This window comes from Tetrao urogallus (assembly GCF_951394365.1).
Source record: "Tetrao urogallus genome assembly, chromosome: 4".
In the NCBI taxonomy this organism is placed as follows: Eukaryota; Metazoa; Chordata; class Aves; order Galliformes; family Phasianidae; genus Tetrao; species Tetrao urogallus.
This window is the reverse complement of record NC_136817.1, coordinates 48,735,681-48,753,645: the sequence shown is the minus strand read 5'-3', so window position 1 is coordinate 48,753,645 and position 17,965 is coordinate 48,735,681. Positions and strand designations below refer to the sequence as shown.

At 42.9% G+C, this 17,965-nt stretch overlaps 1 protein-coding gene across 1 annotated transcript; it reads left to right on the top strand.

Moving 5' to 3' along the window:
• Window positions 1–12,581: 12,581 nt before the first annotated feature.
• UCHL1 (ubiquitin C-terminal hydrolase L1) lies at window positions 12,582–16,778 on the top strand (the record flags this gene model as incomplete). Its single annotated transcript, XM_079534833.1, has 9 exons — window positions 12,582–12,614; window positions 12,694–12,705; window positions 12,914–13,042; window positions 13,946–14,096; window positions 15,341–15,426; window positions 15,502–15,549; window positions 15,927–15,996; window positions 16,353–16,411; window positions 16,692–16,778. 9 exons carry the CDS (start codon window positions 12,582–12,584, stop codon window positions 16,776–16,778), a joined length of 675 nt encoding a protein of 224 aa, XP_079390959.1.
• Between the last annotated feature and the right edge of the window lie 1,187 nt (window positions 16,779–17,965).

The following is a 17,965-nucleotide window of genomic DNA, read 5'->3' as shown; positions in this document are numbered from 1 at the left end:
AGAGTGCCCAAGTCTGCTTCAAAACTTATGGCAGTGTTTCTACTGGTAAATCTATTTATCTAGAAGGGATGGTGATTCTTCCCATGCGTCCCAGAGCCTTTGGTATTTTCTTTCATGAGTTTATAACTATGCTCCTTGTAACAGCAGAGCTTTGAGGATCTAATTACAATTTAATGGACCATTAAGATGAATAGGAATATAGAATCTTTAATTTGAAATATTCATGTTTTTAGAAGACCACACTGACATCTGTCAGCCTAAAGAACAGGGAAGAACATGCAATTATAAGCACTGCAGCAGTGAAAAAGGAAAAGCAGCAATTAGATAAAGGTGCGATAGCTCAGAGCAAAGCGCTTGCAAATTATACTTCAATAATTACTTGGAATTTAATAATTACTCCTAAATGTATTCTTCTTGTTCATGGCAGTACTGACATTTATATCAAATGGGGACATGATTTAGTCTAGGCTTGCATAAAAGGAACAATACTTCTATATGCTAAGACTCATGTTTTAATTCATTACTTCACTATCCTTAACTATGGTGAATATCCAAAGAAAACCTTCCAAGTAATTCTAATTATCTGCAATTGAAATGTATCACTGCTCAATTCAGGAAGGACTGACGAGGTTCTGAGACACCCAAAGGTGACTCATCAGATTCCAGTGTCTGCAAATCAGGGTGCTTTCCTCTTCAACAGAGCACATCATCCAGCAGGAGGGAAAGCTTTCATGCAAAGAGACTTTGAAGGCATATTGAAGCCAAACTCTCCATGGAATTTGCACTTCCTCTGTTCAAGAGATGCAAGACAACTATTGAGTTGCCCAAGATTATTATTGAATACCCTATTAATATGTTCTCCTGCAGCAGTGGCCAGGCAAGATACTCATATACTCACATTCCTTTGATGAGAAGTGTATCTGCACTGCATTGTGGTTTTGTTATGCGGTTAAAACTATGATTAACATTTAGTTACATGGTCCATGTAATGTACTTTGGTTTGTAATGTAGTAAGCAGAGTCATAAAAGTGAAGTGTTGAGGAAACTAAATAACAAATTTTGTATACATCCTAAATGGACAGCTGCTCAATACACTCAGACTCTCAGCAACATTTCCAGGTGGATATGCTGCCTGCATAGGCTCAGCCAGTCTCATCAAATATAGATGCCTTCTTTTAGAGCAGTCTGATGTGTTAACTTTCCAAGTAGTTGTGGGAATTAATTAAGGAATTGATATAGAGCAGTTATTACCTCTGCACCTCTTCATCTCTGGAACAGGTTGCCTATGGAGATTGTGGATTCTCCATCCCTGGAGGCATTCAAGGTCAGGTCTCAAAGAAGGAGTCAAAGAAAGGAAGACTTAAGGAGAGTGCCTGTAGTTCTGGGAATTAATTAAGGAATTGATACAGAGCAGTTACTACCTCCACACCTATGACAACCATTTAGTAACGCAACATTTGTAAACACAACAGAAAGTAAAGAGACCTTTCTATATTACTGGTTCATAACAAAACATTTTCATCATCATCTTGCAGTTTCTATGTTTGATCCACGACTGCAAATTTATTTTGGAATAGTCCATCCAACTTTGCAGTAAGAACTGACTGGCCACACGAGCTTCCTCTGGCAAATATCTGTCTGCAACCGCCCTTCCTCTGTACAGCATAGATTTACAGACTTATACTGAGATTGACTGTGCCTCTAAGTGCTCTCTCAGGAGAAGCTAATGGTTTCTTCCCATCTTCTTTTATATACCAGCTTTTTTACTTAAGGGTTATTCCTTGTATGGGGATAGTCAAAACTATGCGGTGATCCTGCCTTTTCTCACTGCAGGTCAGATTAGAAAAAAAGGTGAACACAGAATAAGCAAGGCTACCATCTAGCGGTGTAACTGAAGTTTAGTATTTCAGAATAACCTATACCATCAAATAACTTTTTGCTGAATATTTTACTCCTAAATCCAAGCCTAACATCGAAATTGTTGAGGAAAATTCTGCTACAGTAGGACAGCGATTTTATTTGGACCTGATTCTCTTAACATTTTCATGTCTCATAGTTACATCAAGTCTCCCCCTTGAAATATAAAATCAAATGATTTCCCATGATGAACAACACTACACACGTGCACCTAGAAGATTCAAATATTGGACTGGAATTACATTTTTTTCATTGCAGGCTTAAATATGCACTTTTTTTTAGAGAGGACAGAGGGTTCAGTATCCCAGGCATGTGTGTGAAATCATGTATTTTTCTTGTTATTTGGAGTTCTTGAGCCATTTGTATGGTGCTGGCACAGGTTGCCCAGAGAAGCTGTGGAGTCTCCTCCTTGACAATCCCGAAGCTGCCTGGACATAAGCCTGCACACCCTGCTCTGGGTGTCACTGCTTGAGCTGCAGAGTTGGACCAAATGACCTCCAGAGGTCCCTGCCAACCTCAGTCATGCTGTGATTCTTTATGATGAGTGCTCCTTGGGCAAGCATATAGTAAAGAACTAGTTCTGCCATAGAGAAAGTTCTCTCCTTGTAGGGTTCTTCTCCATGTCACTTACAGAGAAGCAACAACAGCCAGACATCAGAAGTTCAGGTAAGATTACTCCAATAGTGAAATAAAGCTGGGAACTGATCATTTTTTGAAATCACTCCAGGTAAGTTCTGGAGAAAGGTGAGAAGGATGACTTCATTCCCAAATATTTGAAAAGGAGAACTACAAGTCTTTCAACACAACAAGTGATCGTTGCAGTTAAACTATCCATTTTGGGCTTTTTTTTTTCTAGCTAGAGCAGCCAAGCAAGGAAAAATTGTAAGAAAAGGTGCAGAGTTTCTATATCCTAAAGCAGCTGCTTAGGCACTAGGATAGAAGACAGTAGGTTCCTTCAAAACTGACATTTAAGCAAGCTTTACTGTTTTATGTGGCCCTGGCACGTGAAAAACACTCAGAAGTCCTAAGAGAGAAACTAAAGGTAGTCAGATAAAGATAGTAGCTCATACTTGCAAAGCTAAAATGGAGCTAGATTTTTTTTTGCCTCACACTCTTAAAGTGAATATGGGAAATAAACCTCTGCTTTTTGATGGGCACCAAAACATATCATCTTTGATATTTTCATACATCTGAAAAGTAGGAATATGAAATATAGATTTGGGAATATCACTTGCTTTTGAGGCTAGAGTTTTTCCATATTTTGAGAATGTGGTCGTTTGAAGAACACAAACCATGGCTTTTAAGTTTTAGGCAGACACTTCTGCATCACCAGCAGCTGCTGGGCTTCAGTCCCACTGCTTTGGCACCTTGGAGCTTTCCCCTGCAAATACTGCACTGCTGGCTCTGGCTCCCAATCTGCATTTGAGATATGCAGCAGTACAGCTCCCACTGAGGCCATCAGGAAACCCATTTCTTGAGCCACAATGACTGTTTCCATCATTTATATATGCACATGTATACACATTTATATTCACTAACAAATATTTTAAAAAATGGTGTAGAAAGTTGGAATGCTAAGCTTACTAACAGCAGAGCTTTGTCTCTGAAACAAGAAAGACAGAAGTCCAGTGTTTAATGGTCTAAATATAGCCAGAAAAGCCCGCACTGTAAATGCACTCAATGGGAATTTTGCCCTTTGTGTATAAACATACATTGGAAAGAGTGGCATCTTTTGCATTTATATTTACAGCTCCAGAATGTGATGCAGTACTGTGTGATGCAGTGGTTTTGATCCATATGTAGTTCTTCTCACCATCTAAATATTTTTCTCCATTGACAAATAAATATATTTTGGCATGCACATTCACAAACTAAACACCTCCACTAAAACAGGTGAGGCTTGAAGGTCCAGTGATGATGTTCTTCATAACTATATGTGGTCTGGTTCAACATTTCAAAACAGTGCTTGTTAAACTGATATTTCTCCATCAGTGATGAACACTGTCTACAAATTTCTCTGTTCTCCTCCTTGAAGAATATGGAAAAATTCCTAGAGCAGAGAGGAAGAAAACCTCCATTTGCTCCCCTCTGCTAATGATCTGGGGGTCTTTGCAACCAGCCTTGGAGATGCACTGCATAGTGCTTCTCTGCAAGCAGCTTAGGGCAAGGGCAAGCTCAGAAGGGGCAACTGGACTTGTTTCACTGTGTATTTAATATAATTGCTTGGAGATGAGACAGGGCTAATAACCTTCCTCCCGTGGCATGCACTGGAGAGTCAGAGCAGTTGGGCTCCAGAGCTGCTGTTTCCCTCAGCCAGTAAAAGCACCAAGTACAACACAACTGCTTTTCATTACCATGCACTGGGTGGTCACCACATGTAAAACAATTTGTGACAGAATTAAAGGGCTGTATTCTGCCAGATATACTTATGGAAAGTGGTTATTAATGTGGGACTAAGCCACTTGTTCTTACATGTTTTGAAATCAAAGCTTTCTCGTAATAAGTACAAGTGAATAGCTACTCATAATTTGAAATTAACACAGGAGTTGGTTCTGTTTAATGCTTCTACATACTACTGTAGAGTGGAGAAGCAAAAGCAGCACAGATCTAGGTCTGTGAGGCTCTGCATCTGCTGCAGTCACACTGAGAAAATGCCAGAGCTATGCTACTGAGTCATTCCCAAGGCACCAGCCCTGAAGAGCTGCACACTGAATATAGATATATATTTATGTGGCTAGAAACTCTAAGAAATGCAAAGGCCGCAGGACTGATGAAGAGGACCAGCTTATATGCAGAAAATGACTTTTTCATCCATTTTGGCAGAGGCTGTCCACTTAAGGAAATGACCAGATGCACAGGCAGGTTCTGAGGCAATCCAGGGAAATCTGGCACTGATCTTCACCTACTGCAGTGGCAGCAGCTCTATGCTGACATCCCTGTTCAGGTTCTAACAGAAGAAATACTTTTGAACTTCTCATATATGGTCTATGGCTGAAGCTTCATTTCAGGGTGCTTTTCTAAAAGCAAAATCCCTATGCTTATCAAGACTATGCACATATAAGTTAGGGAGAAAATCCTTATTGTAGTATGCATGTCCTTGTTGCATAGAATTTTAGGGTAACTTGTACTGCCTGACCTGTTATCAAAATAGATCTTTAAGGAGAACATGTTGAGCTGAGCGCACCTTGTTTCAGAATTTATTTGGATTCATTCAGTTTGGGTAAATATATACACAAAAATTGGAGGAGAAATTTTCATCAGAAGACTACTCCTAAGATACAGCAAGAGAACAGGACCATGCCAGATGTCTGGAGCAAAGCAGGCATCTTTCAGCATTCTGTGAACAAGTTCAGCTGAACAGCTTTGTTGCTCACTGAATTTCATTGTCAGCTACTTTAACATTCTGCTAAATGTAAATATTTGTATAAATATATGTTTGTACAAAAAGATACAATGAAGGACAGCCTTTTTTATCTTGGTTAATCCCATCACTAGCCTCACTAGCCCCTCTTTCCTTCATACCTTTCCACCCACAAAAAATCTGATCTCCTGGACACAGTACAAGATGGCTTGTGGTGTTTAACTGGAAGTGTGATAATATTTCACAATAAAACTCTTTCACAAGAGAGGTCGTGCCTATAGGTTCCTCTGTTGTCAAGCAAGCAGCTAGCTCCTTCATTGCAGCAGACACATTTGCTTCTGTTACTTCTTTCTGGCAGAGCCCTACGTCTAACTTCATCAAACAGCAAGCATGCCAATTTCTTCATTTGCTCTTCACATTCCCCTGAGAAACACAGCAGCCAGGCTAGACTGTAAAGAAACCACAGATGACAACAAACATGGTCCAGAATTTAGGTTCCTCCTCAGGAGCTCCCTAAGGTATACATTCTTTTCTTTCCCTGTAAAGGTTTTACTCTTGAGAATGGAGACCACTGATGTAAAGAGGCATTTGGTAGGTGACCCATGCCTTTCCCTCAGAACCACATACAATTATACCTGAGAAAGTGCATCTCTACATCTTAATGTACTAAATGTGTCACTGCCTCAACATTCTTTTAACTGATTGAAAATATTCCTCAGCTCTCTCATTTTCTTACATCTCACTGACCATAAGAGCAGATCAGGAACTGATTTGGAGCAACTTAGGAGCTGAATGTGGAGTGTCACAATATAAGGACTTAAAACTATTAAAGAGGGCTACAAAGATGGGGAAGATAGCTCTAGAGGGGAAGACATAGGAGGAGCACCTGAGGTCCCTTGTTTTGCTCAGCCCAGAACAGAGGAGGCTGAAGGGAGGCCTTCTTGTGGCCTGCAGCTCCTCATGAGGGGAGAGAAGGGGCAGCGCTTAGCTCAGAACCTGAGATAACAGCATGGAGCTGCATCAGGGGAAGGTCAGGTTGGTGTTAGGAAAAGTTCTTCACAGTTCTTGCAGTGGACATGGAACAGGCTCCTTAGGGCAGTGACCACAGCCCCAAGCTGCAGTGCCAAGGAGCATATGGACAGTGCTCTCAGACATAGGGTTTGAATTTTGGGTGGTTCTGTGCAGAACTGGGAATCAGACTTGATGATCCCTGTGAGCCTCTTCAAACTTGGGATATCCTGTGATTCTATTATTTTTATTTTGTTTCAAGAGCAGCTCATTCTCTCTAAAGTAACATCCTCCAGCCCAAAGGAGAGGCTGTGGATGCCTCCTGGGTGCTCTGTGTAGGTGAAGAGTATTCAAAGCAAGCCTAAGTTTAGAGCTTGCTAATTGAGTTGAGTGAAACAATTGAAGCTCACAAGGGAGAAGCATAGTGGGATGGCCTGGCACAACATAGCCCTCGACAAGAGGCTCAGTGTTGTCCAAGAACATGCACTGCACAGGTTGAGGGCTGCTATTCATGTCTCCTTCAAGCAGCAGCTTAATTCACATGGCTCATCTTGTTTTCTCTTGTGCCTGTTAATCTGAGGAAAGCATTGACTGGATGAAAATGTAAATAGCTATCTATGTGTTTATCACAGCCATCATCCAGCCATTACATCAAAACAAGAATTCATTATTAGCTATTATATGTATTACATTAAAACACTACATAAAATGTGGTCCTCTTACTTAAGATGCATATTTTATATCCCTAGGTAAAGAGCTCTGCTCCCACAAATGTACAAGTTAACAAAGAGAGGGAAGGATTTTTCTCCTCTACAGACTGGAAAGATGGATTGTTCTTGTCTTTTTTCATTGAAGAAAGAGTGTTTGGCTAACAACACTCAAAGAAAGCATGTAAAGAAAATGAGAGACATGCTGATTATCCAGGTGTCTTCCTCATCCATTGAAAGTCTAGCTAGCTTTCATAACAAATAAAAACAGATAGTATATCATTTGATGGGAAATGAAGATACCCTTATCAACAGGTATTGTCCCTCCTGCCTTTCTTTGTGGAAAGAGAAAAGGGCCACTCCTTGTTTGTCCTTCTTCTACCATGAAATACAGTATGCTATTGCTGTATCTCTGATAGACACTATCACCATATGGTGGACACAATTTTGCATTGCCACAAGGTAAAAAAATCATGAGCATCCTGACAGACAAATCTGAATTCAGGAAAACCTCAGCCACATTCCTCAGAACTGAGATGCTCAAGGCAGGCCTTTAAAGTTGCTTTTTAGCACTTCAGGGAATATTTCCACTTACAGATTTCCAGATAAGCCATTGCACTGTGTAGAGATTCTTATTTGTTTGTTTGTTTTTCACATGCTGGAGAACTTGGCTGTAGTTCATAGCAATTGCAGAGTCATTGCTGGCACTCAATAAACAGAAAGGTAGCCCTCAGCAGAGCACCCCATCATCCTGGCTCTTTTATCTGCATAACTTTAGTTACCCCTCTCCCTCATCATGTGTTAGACCCACAGTAGCTCTCTGTATCAGCAGCTTCCAGTCATTCCATCTCCTAGCCAAAAATATTACCTCCTTGCGGAGAAGGGGAAAAGGAGAAAGTAACTGTTCTAACCTCAGCATCGAAGATTAAGTAAAAAAAGATTTTATTTTTTTTTTTCCTCTATTCCTAGCTCAGCTCTGATGTTCTTTGAATTTCTTTCTCTTCCCAGTCTTACTCCTGCTTGCCATTTGACACCTGGAGACCTTTTAGCCCATAGCTCCTATCCCACCAACATGGAGAGAAGCTACTGATTGCCTGGTGCCAAACTGGACATGCATCACCCCACAGTGCTGTGCTGCAGTCACTGAAACTCCTCACTGAAGTATTTAAAAGAACCTGGCTGCAATTCAGAAATACATATATACATTCCTGGTCCTGCACAAAGCTACCCAGGGACCCAGCCCCTTTATAATAACAGTCTTATGCTTGTCCTCTTTGTCCATCTGATCTTCTAATGGCTGTGGCACTAATACACATGAATTACTACTGTGCTCCAAACAATCTACCAGAAGAAAACGGAGGCATTACAGTCTTATGCAGATGCCAGATGATCACTGTCTTTATTGTGGCTTCAGATATGTTTGTCATGTTTTATGTTTGGTACCTTAAGACAGAGTACTAGGTCTGGCTGGGATGGAGTTAATTTTTTTCCAGCTTCAGCTGTGTTATGGATCTGTGATCAAAACAGTGCTGATAACACAAGAATGCTCTAGCTATTGCTGAGCAGTGCTTGCAGAGCGTCAAGGGCTTCTCTGCTTCCCACTCTCCCCCACAGCAAGTACACTGGGCAGGAGGCTGTGTGGGGACACAGCCAGGACAGCTGGTTCTGGCTGACAAAAAAGGATATCCCACACCATGTAACACTTCACTCAGCAATAAGAACTTTGCGCAGGGATTTCTTCCAGGAGACCATTGTTCAGGAACTGGCTGGCTGTCAGTCAGGTGGTGCTGACAGCTTTCAGTATCACTTGATTTTCTGTCTTTTTTTTTTTTTAAACATTATTCTCCATACCCTCAAACCATTTTGTTTATTAAGCTGTCTTTATCCCAACTCACAGTCTTTCTCATTTTTGCCCTTTTGATTCTCTCCTCTATTCCTATCCCAGTGTGGGTAGTGAGCAAGTTGTGTGGGGCTCAGCTGCCTACTGAGGTTAATGCATCAGACATAGGATTTTCTCCAGCATCTGTTCTGGGAGAAAGGCTTCTTTCAGTAAATCCCAATTTTCTATTTTTGAAAAGCTATATCATGTGGTAGAGCTGGAACAACGACACAGAGAATGTAACATGCCCATTTGATGGACCAGTATGCAAATGCAGTTGTGGTCAATTCTCCTACATCCATCCTTCACAATTATGCAAACACTGACAGAAGTAGATATCCTAACATAGAAGAAAATAGTGGTATAAAATAAAGACTGCTTTATGAGCTTTCCATACTGCATACTAGTTGCTAAGTGATAGGAACTTGTCTTATTTCACAGCCGCATGGCTACCAGTCTACAAATGTAGTCCTTGTGAACAGAACTTGCTTCAGCAGACTTACAGCAGTCCTGTTTGCTATTTGTAAAGTCCAAAACAGAAACCATGTCTGTCCTTGCTGTCATAATGCATACTCAACCAGACATTATCAGAACATTAACTGTGATGAATAGCAAGGATTCTCTCCTCTCTGGAGAGAGAAAGTTGGATTCATATATTTAAAAGCCACTGCCCATACTGTAGACATCTATACTTGAGCTGGGTCCCTCAGGCTCTCTTTATAATCAAGGAAGAGAAATTGCTGTTTATGGATGACAGCTTGTCACCACCCAAAGCTAATACCTCTGTTTGGCTTATAAATATTTCCATTCAATTCTTCTGGTGAGTTGATTCTATTGAAATATTGGAACATACTGGGTTAAACTTGCCATTTACATCTGTATAATCAATGGATATCAAGATGTTACAATCACAAATAAGAGAGTTAGGCAAAGTGGACTATGATAACAAGAGAAAATAAATGGAAGGCTTACCCTTATGCTGGGCTCACCACAAAACACCAGAAGGAGGGATCTCCAGACAAGATCCTTCCCCCCGGTAGCCAGCTCTTAAATAGGTCTAGGAGGGGGGGGGGAGCCTGGCTCCACCCTTCCGGCAGCGCAGCTGAATTGCCTTCACCTGTGCTCCTCTGGCTGACTCATGGCTCGCCTCAGGTGATCAATCAGAGGTTCAGGCCGTGACTCAGTAGTTCCCATACAACATCTACTTGCACTGAAGAAAGATGGTATGAAAACTCCCTTTTTGCAAGGAAGTAGGCACTGGATAGCGTTAGGTAACGGACGTGATACAGCACTCATTTTTACGTCACTTCCCAGAGGCAGACATCTTTATGCAACTGCAGCAGAATTTACCAGTTGTATTTATTGCTTACTTTAAAGTAATGTGTTGATAGATTTTGCAGATTATCCTTTAGAAATGGTCGCTCCTGTTACAGCCCCTGTGTACTGCTTGCAGCATTGAGAGACTGCAACAATGCCTGCCCTGTTGTCCGCAGTCTTCCCAACAGCCCAGATACAGGGTCCATCCCCAGGATGCCTGTAACCCCAGCATCCAAGCATCCAGCATTCAAGTAATAGTAATTACTGTGAGACAAGATGAAGTTATAACAACCATTTGCCATTTAAGTAAGCCAGAAATAAGATTTTCCTTGTCATTTTCAGCCTTCCTTTTTCCAGGCTGCAAGACCTGTGCTTTGCCATCCACTTGGAGAAGCTGCATGCAATCCCTCCTACACGTGTATTAGTAATCATTAGCATCATACATGTTAATTCAAGTTGCTTTTCTATACTTGCATCTTCCAGCACATGCACAGTTGATCACAAAAAGCATGGCAGCCAGAGATGTAATGTACACCAAAAAAAAATATGTTGGACCACCTTGAGCTTGCACATAGATAGCAATGATTTCAGCCAAACCCAAAAGGGGAAAAAGCAGAAATATAGGCTGCTACCACTTACTGTGACCCCCTTCCCCATATTTCTTAGTTTTGCTCAGTGTATTTTGTCCTTGCCTTTACTGTGATGGAAGGAATCAAAACGTTATGAAATGCATCAGTTTGAAGAGCTCTCAGGATGCCTTTAGACTGACCTTCTGCTCAAAGCAGGGAGATCAGACTTAGCAAGATCAGACAAGATTGCCTGGGGCTTTCTCATATCTGGCAACATCCCAGTTTTGCACAAAAAATATCAAGACCTTGCTATCCTGCCTATTGTTACTCAAGTCTTGCTACAGGTGCACCCAACGTGACACAGCATCTTGGACCCGCTGCAGTCATGTCAAAGATTAACCTGTAAAATTCTTTCCCTAGGAGTTCACTGTGAACAGAGTGAGGTTGATGAACAGTCTCCATTCAAATACATGAGTGCAACACACTGAATGGAATGATACCCCATTAACTTACAGGAGATGTAAAGTTTGTACAGATTTGTTGGAAATTAGACATGCACTTAGAAATTTTGCTGCACTGGGTTTCAAATCTTTCTGAAACAGGATGGAAAACAAAGGAAGCAATTACTAAAAAAGAAGCAGGTTGAAGATACTCGGCTGATTACTTTATTCAGTATTCACACTTTCAAAGATTCAGATTGAGAGCGGGAGCTGCTCATCCTGGAGAAGAGAAGGCTCCAGGGAGACCTTATAGAGACCTTTCAGTACCTAAAAGGGAGTATATAAGAAAAAAGAGAGGAGATTTAGATTGGATATAAGCAAAAAGATTTTTACAATAAGAGTGGTGAGGTAGTGGCACAGGCTGCCCAGAGGGGTGGTGGATGCCCCGTTCATGGAGACACACAAGGTCAGGCAGGATGGAATTCTGAGCAACTTCATCAGGCTGTAGGTGTTCCTGTTTACTGCCGGGGAGTTGGACTAGATGGCCTCTAGAAGTCTCTTCCAACTCAAGCAATTCTAGGATGATAACAGTGAGGTTCACTGACAAGGCTCTGGCTATTTACCAGCAAACTGGGCAGTTACTTTGGTTCCTCAAATGAGATTCCTGGTATCTTGCAAAGGATGGCTTTGTTTCCTTGCTCATAGACGTTCTAGATGAAAGACATGAAATGCATAAATCTTCAGGTCATAAACAAAGAGGTAAGAAGCCCTGTATGTTATCATTAACCACAGCAGACTGCTCTTGAGGAACGGATTCAGACCGCACAGCTGCCATCAGCAGGCAGACGACAGCAGCCTTATCATCTTATTGTGATTTTAGCCACTATCTAATGCCTGCGTTGAATATCGATGCTGCCACGCACACTGCACACGACACATGCAGTAGGGCATCCCGATGCAAACACCTTCCTGACAACCGCAGCTCTGTTCCATGAGCAAGGCAGCGTTTTTGGGGCAGCCACAGGGCAAGGCCTGCCCGCTCACCACCACTGGCCACTCGCAGGCGGGTCCAGGGGACCCGGTAGCCGGTAAAGGCGTGGGACCCGTTCGCGGTCCGTGAGACCTGACCCGACGCCCCGGAACGGCGGCGGGAGGCCGGCCGCTTCTAGCACTTTCGCCGCACCGCCGGGCCGGGGTCCTCCCCGCGCTGCTCCGCCCTCTCCCCCCGCGGCGGCGCGGAGTGGGCCGGCCCGCCTCTATATATCAGACGGTGGGCGGCTCCGCACCGCAGCGTTGACGGCAGCTCGGAGAGGTACGCAGGTGGTGCTGTGCGGTGCTGGGAACATCGCCGGAGCGGCGCGCAGGCAGCCTCCGTCCTGAGCCATGGCGTGGCAGCCCATGGAGATCAACCCCGAGGTGAGCGGGGAGCCGGGCGCGGGGGGCCGGGGTGGGCTGGCCGCGCTGACTCACCTTTCTCTCCCTCATTGTCTTCCAGATGCTGAACAAAGTGAGTCCCCGCCGCGGCCCGACCGTTCCTTCTCCCTCCGCCCTCGGCGCTCCCAGACGGCGGTGGCCGCAGCTGCGGGGCTGCGCGGGGCCGCGCCCGCGGTTGGGCGGCGATGGCGGCGCCGCGTTGTGCTGTGTCACGGGGCCGCGGCCGGGGGGGGTGCGGGGAGTGGCGAGCGGCCCCGCCACTCGCTCTCTGCGCTCCGCAGGTGCTGTCCCGCCTCGGGGTGAGCCCCGGCTGGCGCTTCGTGGACGTGCTGGGTTTCGAAGAGGAGGCGCTGGGCGCCGTGCCCAGCCCGGCCTGCGCCCTGCTGCTCCTCTTTCCTCTCACCGAGCAGGTAGGTGCCTAGCTTCGGTGGGGGGGCTGTATTCGGCCCAGCTGCTCCTGGAACAAAACCCGTTGTCGGCAGCCGGGCTGCACCTGCTGTCAGCTGGTGCCCGCAGTGATCTGCCGGCATCAGCTGGTGGTGGTGGGTGTGGCTCTGCCGGGCTGCAGTGGAGTGATGTGGTGTGCCTGGCCATGGTCTCCAGTCAGCTCCAACGAGAGAAAAATAAGGAATAAAAAAAAGCTCTTATTCTAACGTGCCTCCTATGCTTTTCTCTGTGTACCGGACTAAAGAAAATGCTGTTAGCAGCCTTGAGTGTGAGGAGCGGTGATTCTGCATCTTGCTGACTCACTCGCTGGATCCAGGGAGGCCTGAGCAACAGCTGCATGGTAATGCCTATAGTGCAACATGCTGAGGAACTACAAGGAGGTGCACTTAAAAATGAACTGTGCTTAACAAATGCTTAAAAGAAGGGTTATAACCTTTTATGTTGATCTACATGCTGTTCTGATGGATATGGATTAAGGAAGGAAAGTGGTGTAAAGGTACAAAAGCAAGCTATTGGATAGATATGCTGAGTAGTCCCATCAAATAGGTAAAAACAATTGAGAGAGCAGATAAAGAGCCGATCATTATGACTTCCTTCTCAAGCTATTTCCAGTGTACAACACAGATGGAGAAACCAAGAACAGTCCTTTAGGATGTGATTAAGTCATGTAGGTAGTCCATTAAGGCTTGGCCTGCATCCAGGATACACAGATAATGCTTTATTGGACCTGTGCCACAAAGATGACTTTCTGGGTAAGTTCTTCTGTCTAGTCCTGATAATGGCTCTCCTGTATGCCTGTCTCTGTAGTGATTTTGTACAATAAAAAATGCTATAGTGAAACACTGAAAACAATTACATGTTTACAGCATGAGAACTTTAGGAAACAACAGACTGAGAAAATAAAGGACCAAGAAATCAGTTCCAAGGTGTATTTCCTGAAGCAGACTGTCAGTAACTCCTGTGGGACAATTGGTCTGATACATGCAGTTGCTAATAACAAAGACAAAGTTAAACTTGGTGAGTATTAATATTCTAAAATACTTGAATTCCCAGCTTTTTTACAGTAGTGGAAAGTTGAGTGGTTGTGGACTATAGAAGATACTTAGAAACTGAAGTTATACAGTGTGCATCCTTTCTCTCCTGGAGAGAAGCACAAATTGCAGAAGTGGCATTATTTTGACTCCTATCCTGGTAGAAAGCATTGCAGGACAGGGAAGCAAAGAGCAGGACTGACCAATGTATTTACAAGTTGGAAACATCATGTTTAGAAATGACCATTGACACTGATAATTGACATGAACTGACTAGTAGGTTCTTAATGCTGGTTATGTCTAGTGTAGGTGGACTTGCTTGATGTCTATAAATCAGTTCTAAACATGCATACCTTTCCGTGAGAAAAGCCATATGGGTTGGTAATAGCATGGAAGTATATTTTCTGAAGAGGACAGTTTTGATTCTCCTATGTAAAAAGGTATAAAACTAGTCCAGGTTATGGGTGGCTGGAAGCTCCTGTTTCCTAGGAAACAAGATTACAAATTCCTCTTAAAGGTTTGTCACTGAGTCTGGGTAATGTTTACTGTTCTGAATAGAGAACTGCAAAATAAAGTAAATTCCTGCTGTTGTCTTGAAAATCTGAACCCCTTGCATGGTGTGGTATTTCTTATACAAAGTTAAAGGATGTGTGGAAAGAAAGTTAAGACCCCCGTTGCTTTACTCTTAAAAGACTTCTGAGCGTGCTCTGAATGTTATCAGTGTTACAGCATGTATTTCCTATAAGAATAGGAACTCTGTATCTCTTAATGCTGCACTACTAATTCAAGCTCTGGAAAACCAAAGCAAGCTTTGGTTTTAGCATGAGCAAGTGACGTGTATGTAGATTTGCAATTTCGGAAAGGCAGAAATCAAGTGTCTTGTAGAATGTGCATTGATGAAAGATACCAGCTATAGGATAATTTCTTTAAGACACGACTTTCCTTCTTCCAAACCTGCAGAGAGAAATGGGAAAAGCCAAAATCTGTTTGTAAGTCTGTTTCAAGACAAGTATGTGGAGTACCCTGAGGCACTTGGACTCTGGCTGTTTGTGCAGGTCATCAATAGCTTCTGGTGACTTGAAGTGGTAGTTACATTATGCTTATGCTGGAGATGGTTCTAGGCTGAAAGTAATTGTTCCTAGTTAACACAGTGAGCACTGAGTGGTGTGGGCTGTTTGAACTGCAACTGTTTTTCTAACTGTGCTGAAGAAAATCTTTAATCTTGTGCAGATGAGGGATCTGCCCTGAAGAAATTTCTTGATGAAACAGCTGATCTGTCTCCTGAAGAGAGAGCTAAGCGTTTTGCAAATAATAAGGTATGTGAACTACACAAATAACTGTCAGCATCATCACTTAAGGGATGCAATAACTTCTTTGTGCTTTCTCTTAAGGCTATACAAGAAGTCCATAACTCTGTTGCACAAGAAGGACAGTGTCGGGTAAGATACGAATGGGTAAAACCTTGGGAGAAGAGGCTATTGAAAGTGCTAGAGCAGTGCATTTCTTGTCTGGCAGATAGCGTCACAACTCATGAAACAGGGTAAATAACTGATGGGTGAATGCAGGATTTCTTTACCAAACATGTTGAAAATTGCGTTCAGGCTGCATCTGGGGGGCTGAATGTTAAGGCTTTGGCACTTTAATGTATTGTAATGTATGGAGGCCTTGCAGTGGCTACTAAAGCTGAATCAGTTAATGCTTTGCTTTTGCGTTCTTCTAGACATCTCCTTTGTCTTGTAGCTACAAGTGGGATTTTTCTAGATGTAGTTGTAGGCTTTTCTTAGTCTAACTAATGTGACTGATGGTCTGTCCTAAGGTTGAGGACAACAGTGTGAACTTCCACTTCATCCTGTTTGCTAATGTGGATGGACATCTGTATGAACTAGGTAAGTTCCTGAGTGGTCTGGAATTAAGCAGGATTTGCTTTGCACTGTATAGCAGTGTTGGTGGCTCTGGCTAGGAACTTGATACTGGTGTAGCTCTCTAATGGCATTGTCAAAGCCAATTTATAGTTTTACTTAAAGATAGCAGCTGAAGGAGAGTTACACTGAATGCCTGTATACTCTCGTAAAGTGACATTTCCTGTAGAGCTGGGAATACTGGGTTCCCTTTTCACTTAAACATGTGTTGACAATTTCTTCTGACTGCGTTCACAGTCTGTACTGGTTTCTTACATCACTATATTGAATTCTGCTAATGCATACTCAACAAGCTTAGTGAGTGATGGGCCTTTCTTTCACAGATGGGCGTTTGCCGTTTCCTGTAAACCATGGCACAAGCTCAGATGACTTGCTATTGAAGGTAAAACTTCTGTTTCCCTGCAAGTATGGCTTCTAAAAGGATGGGGGCACTCTTGCAGTGTATAGTGGCTGTACCTACTTGCTGTGCAGGCTGGTAACAAAGCAGTACTATACCACAGAGCTAGATACCTGTAAAGTGTATGTATTAACTGGTGTTATTAGACTATGTAAGTCAGCTGTGGGGACCCAGAGCTCTGCCATGACTTAGGGTCTCCTTTTTTTTTTTTTTTTTTTAAGCAAACATGTTCCAGTCGTCTAAACAGCTTTTTTTTTCTCTTAAGGATTCTGCTAAGATCTGCAGACAATTTACAGAACGTGAAAAAGGAGAAGTTCGTTTTTCTGCTGTGGCTTTCTGCAAGTCTGCCTGAGGCTCTGAAGGAAAGCACACCTAATAGCACACCAGTAAATGCAGTCGAAACTCCAGTGCTTCAGTACTTGTTAAACACAGCTGTTCTGGTAACTTAAATTGTTTCCACCCTTTGCTATTCACAGAAGCAACATCACTTGAGCTTACGATAAAGGATGAGCTCAAGTTTTAATGTGAACAGTTTGGACACATGATGTCTTTAGACTCTGTTTTTTTCACATGTTGAGTAGAAAGTGCTTAACAGGGCTTGTTTAATCTGTGTCTATTAATGGAGCTGTTGGTTGATATTTCCTTGTCCTTAATAAGAATAAAACTTTCTGCTGGAAGACTAAATGGAGTTTATTGATCATTCCTCTTGTCCCAAGAGTTTCTTGTGGCATGCTATGAACCTTGTTTTGTAAAGGCCGCTCAAAGTTCTTTTCAGGGCAAGAGGTTACTATTTGCCTAAGGTGAGCAGGTCAGCTGAGGCTGATGTAGCTTCAAGACACTAGAGAAAGGCCTCTGAGTCAAGAGATGCCTTTGTGTCTGGATAATGAAGGCCAGGCCTGTACCATGCTTCTGTTAAAGCTTTTCCTGATGTCCAAACTCTTCAGCTGTAATTTCACATCCTTCTTTATACTTAGTCTACTGGTAAGGTGCAATGAATGAATGCTGAAATGACAACTTGAAACAATCTGCTTTTACAGTAAGGTTGCTTGTATAGAAGCAGCAGTGTCCATTTAACTGATCCTGTTTCATCCTCTGGTAGGCAGCACTAGAACAGTTTTTTCCTACTTGTTGCAAAAAGTAATCTGTCTGATGCTGACACAGCCTGTGCAGCTTGTGTGTGGGTTTATTAACTTGTTACTCTGCTAAGGAGAGCCTTGGAAGAGATCACATGTTTCTTCCAAAATGACTGGAAAATGGGAGTGTGGAGAGGTTGGGAAGCTGCAGTAATTGAATTTTGAGTTGTAGGGAGAAATTTCAGGTTGGATGAGTAGAAAGAAAGTGATAGGAAGAAAAGATTCAAGGTAAAACACTCATTAGCCTTAATGCTCTGACCCTCTTAAATGAAAGCTTTTCACATATTCATCTGCAGCTCCTTGCCCAAACTTCAGGTAACCATAAGAAAGTACGAAGTGTCCTTCAACCAAGGTCTACAAACATACTGTCCTAGCTGGGGCTTCTGTGCAGTGTAGATTTCTGTTC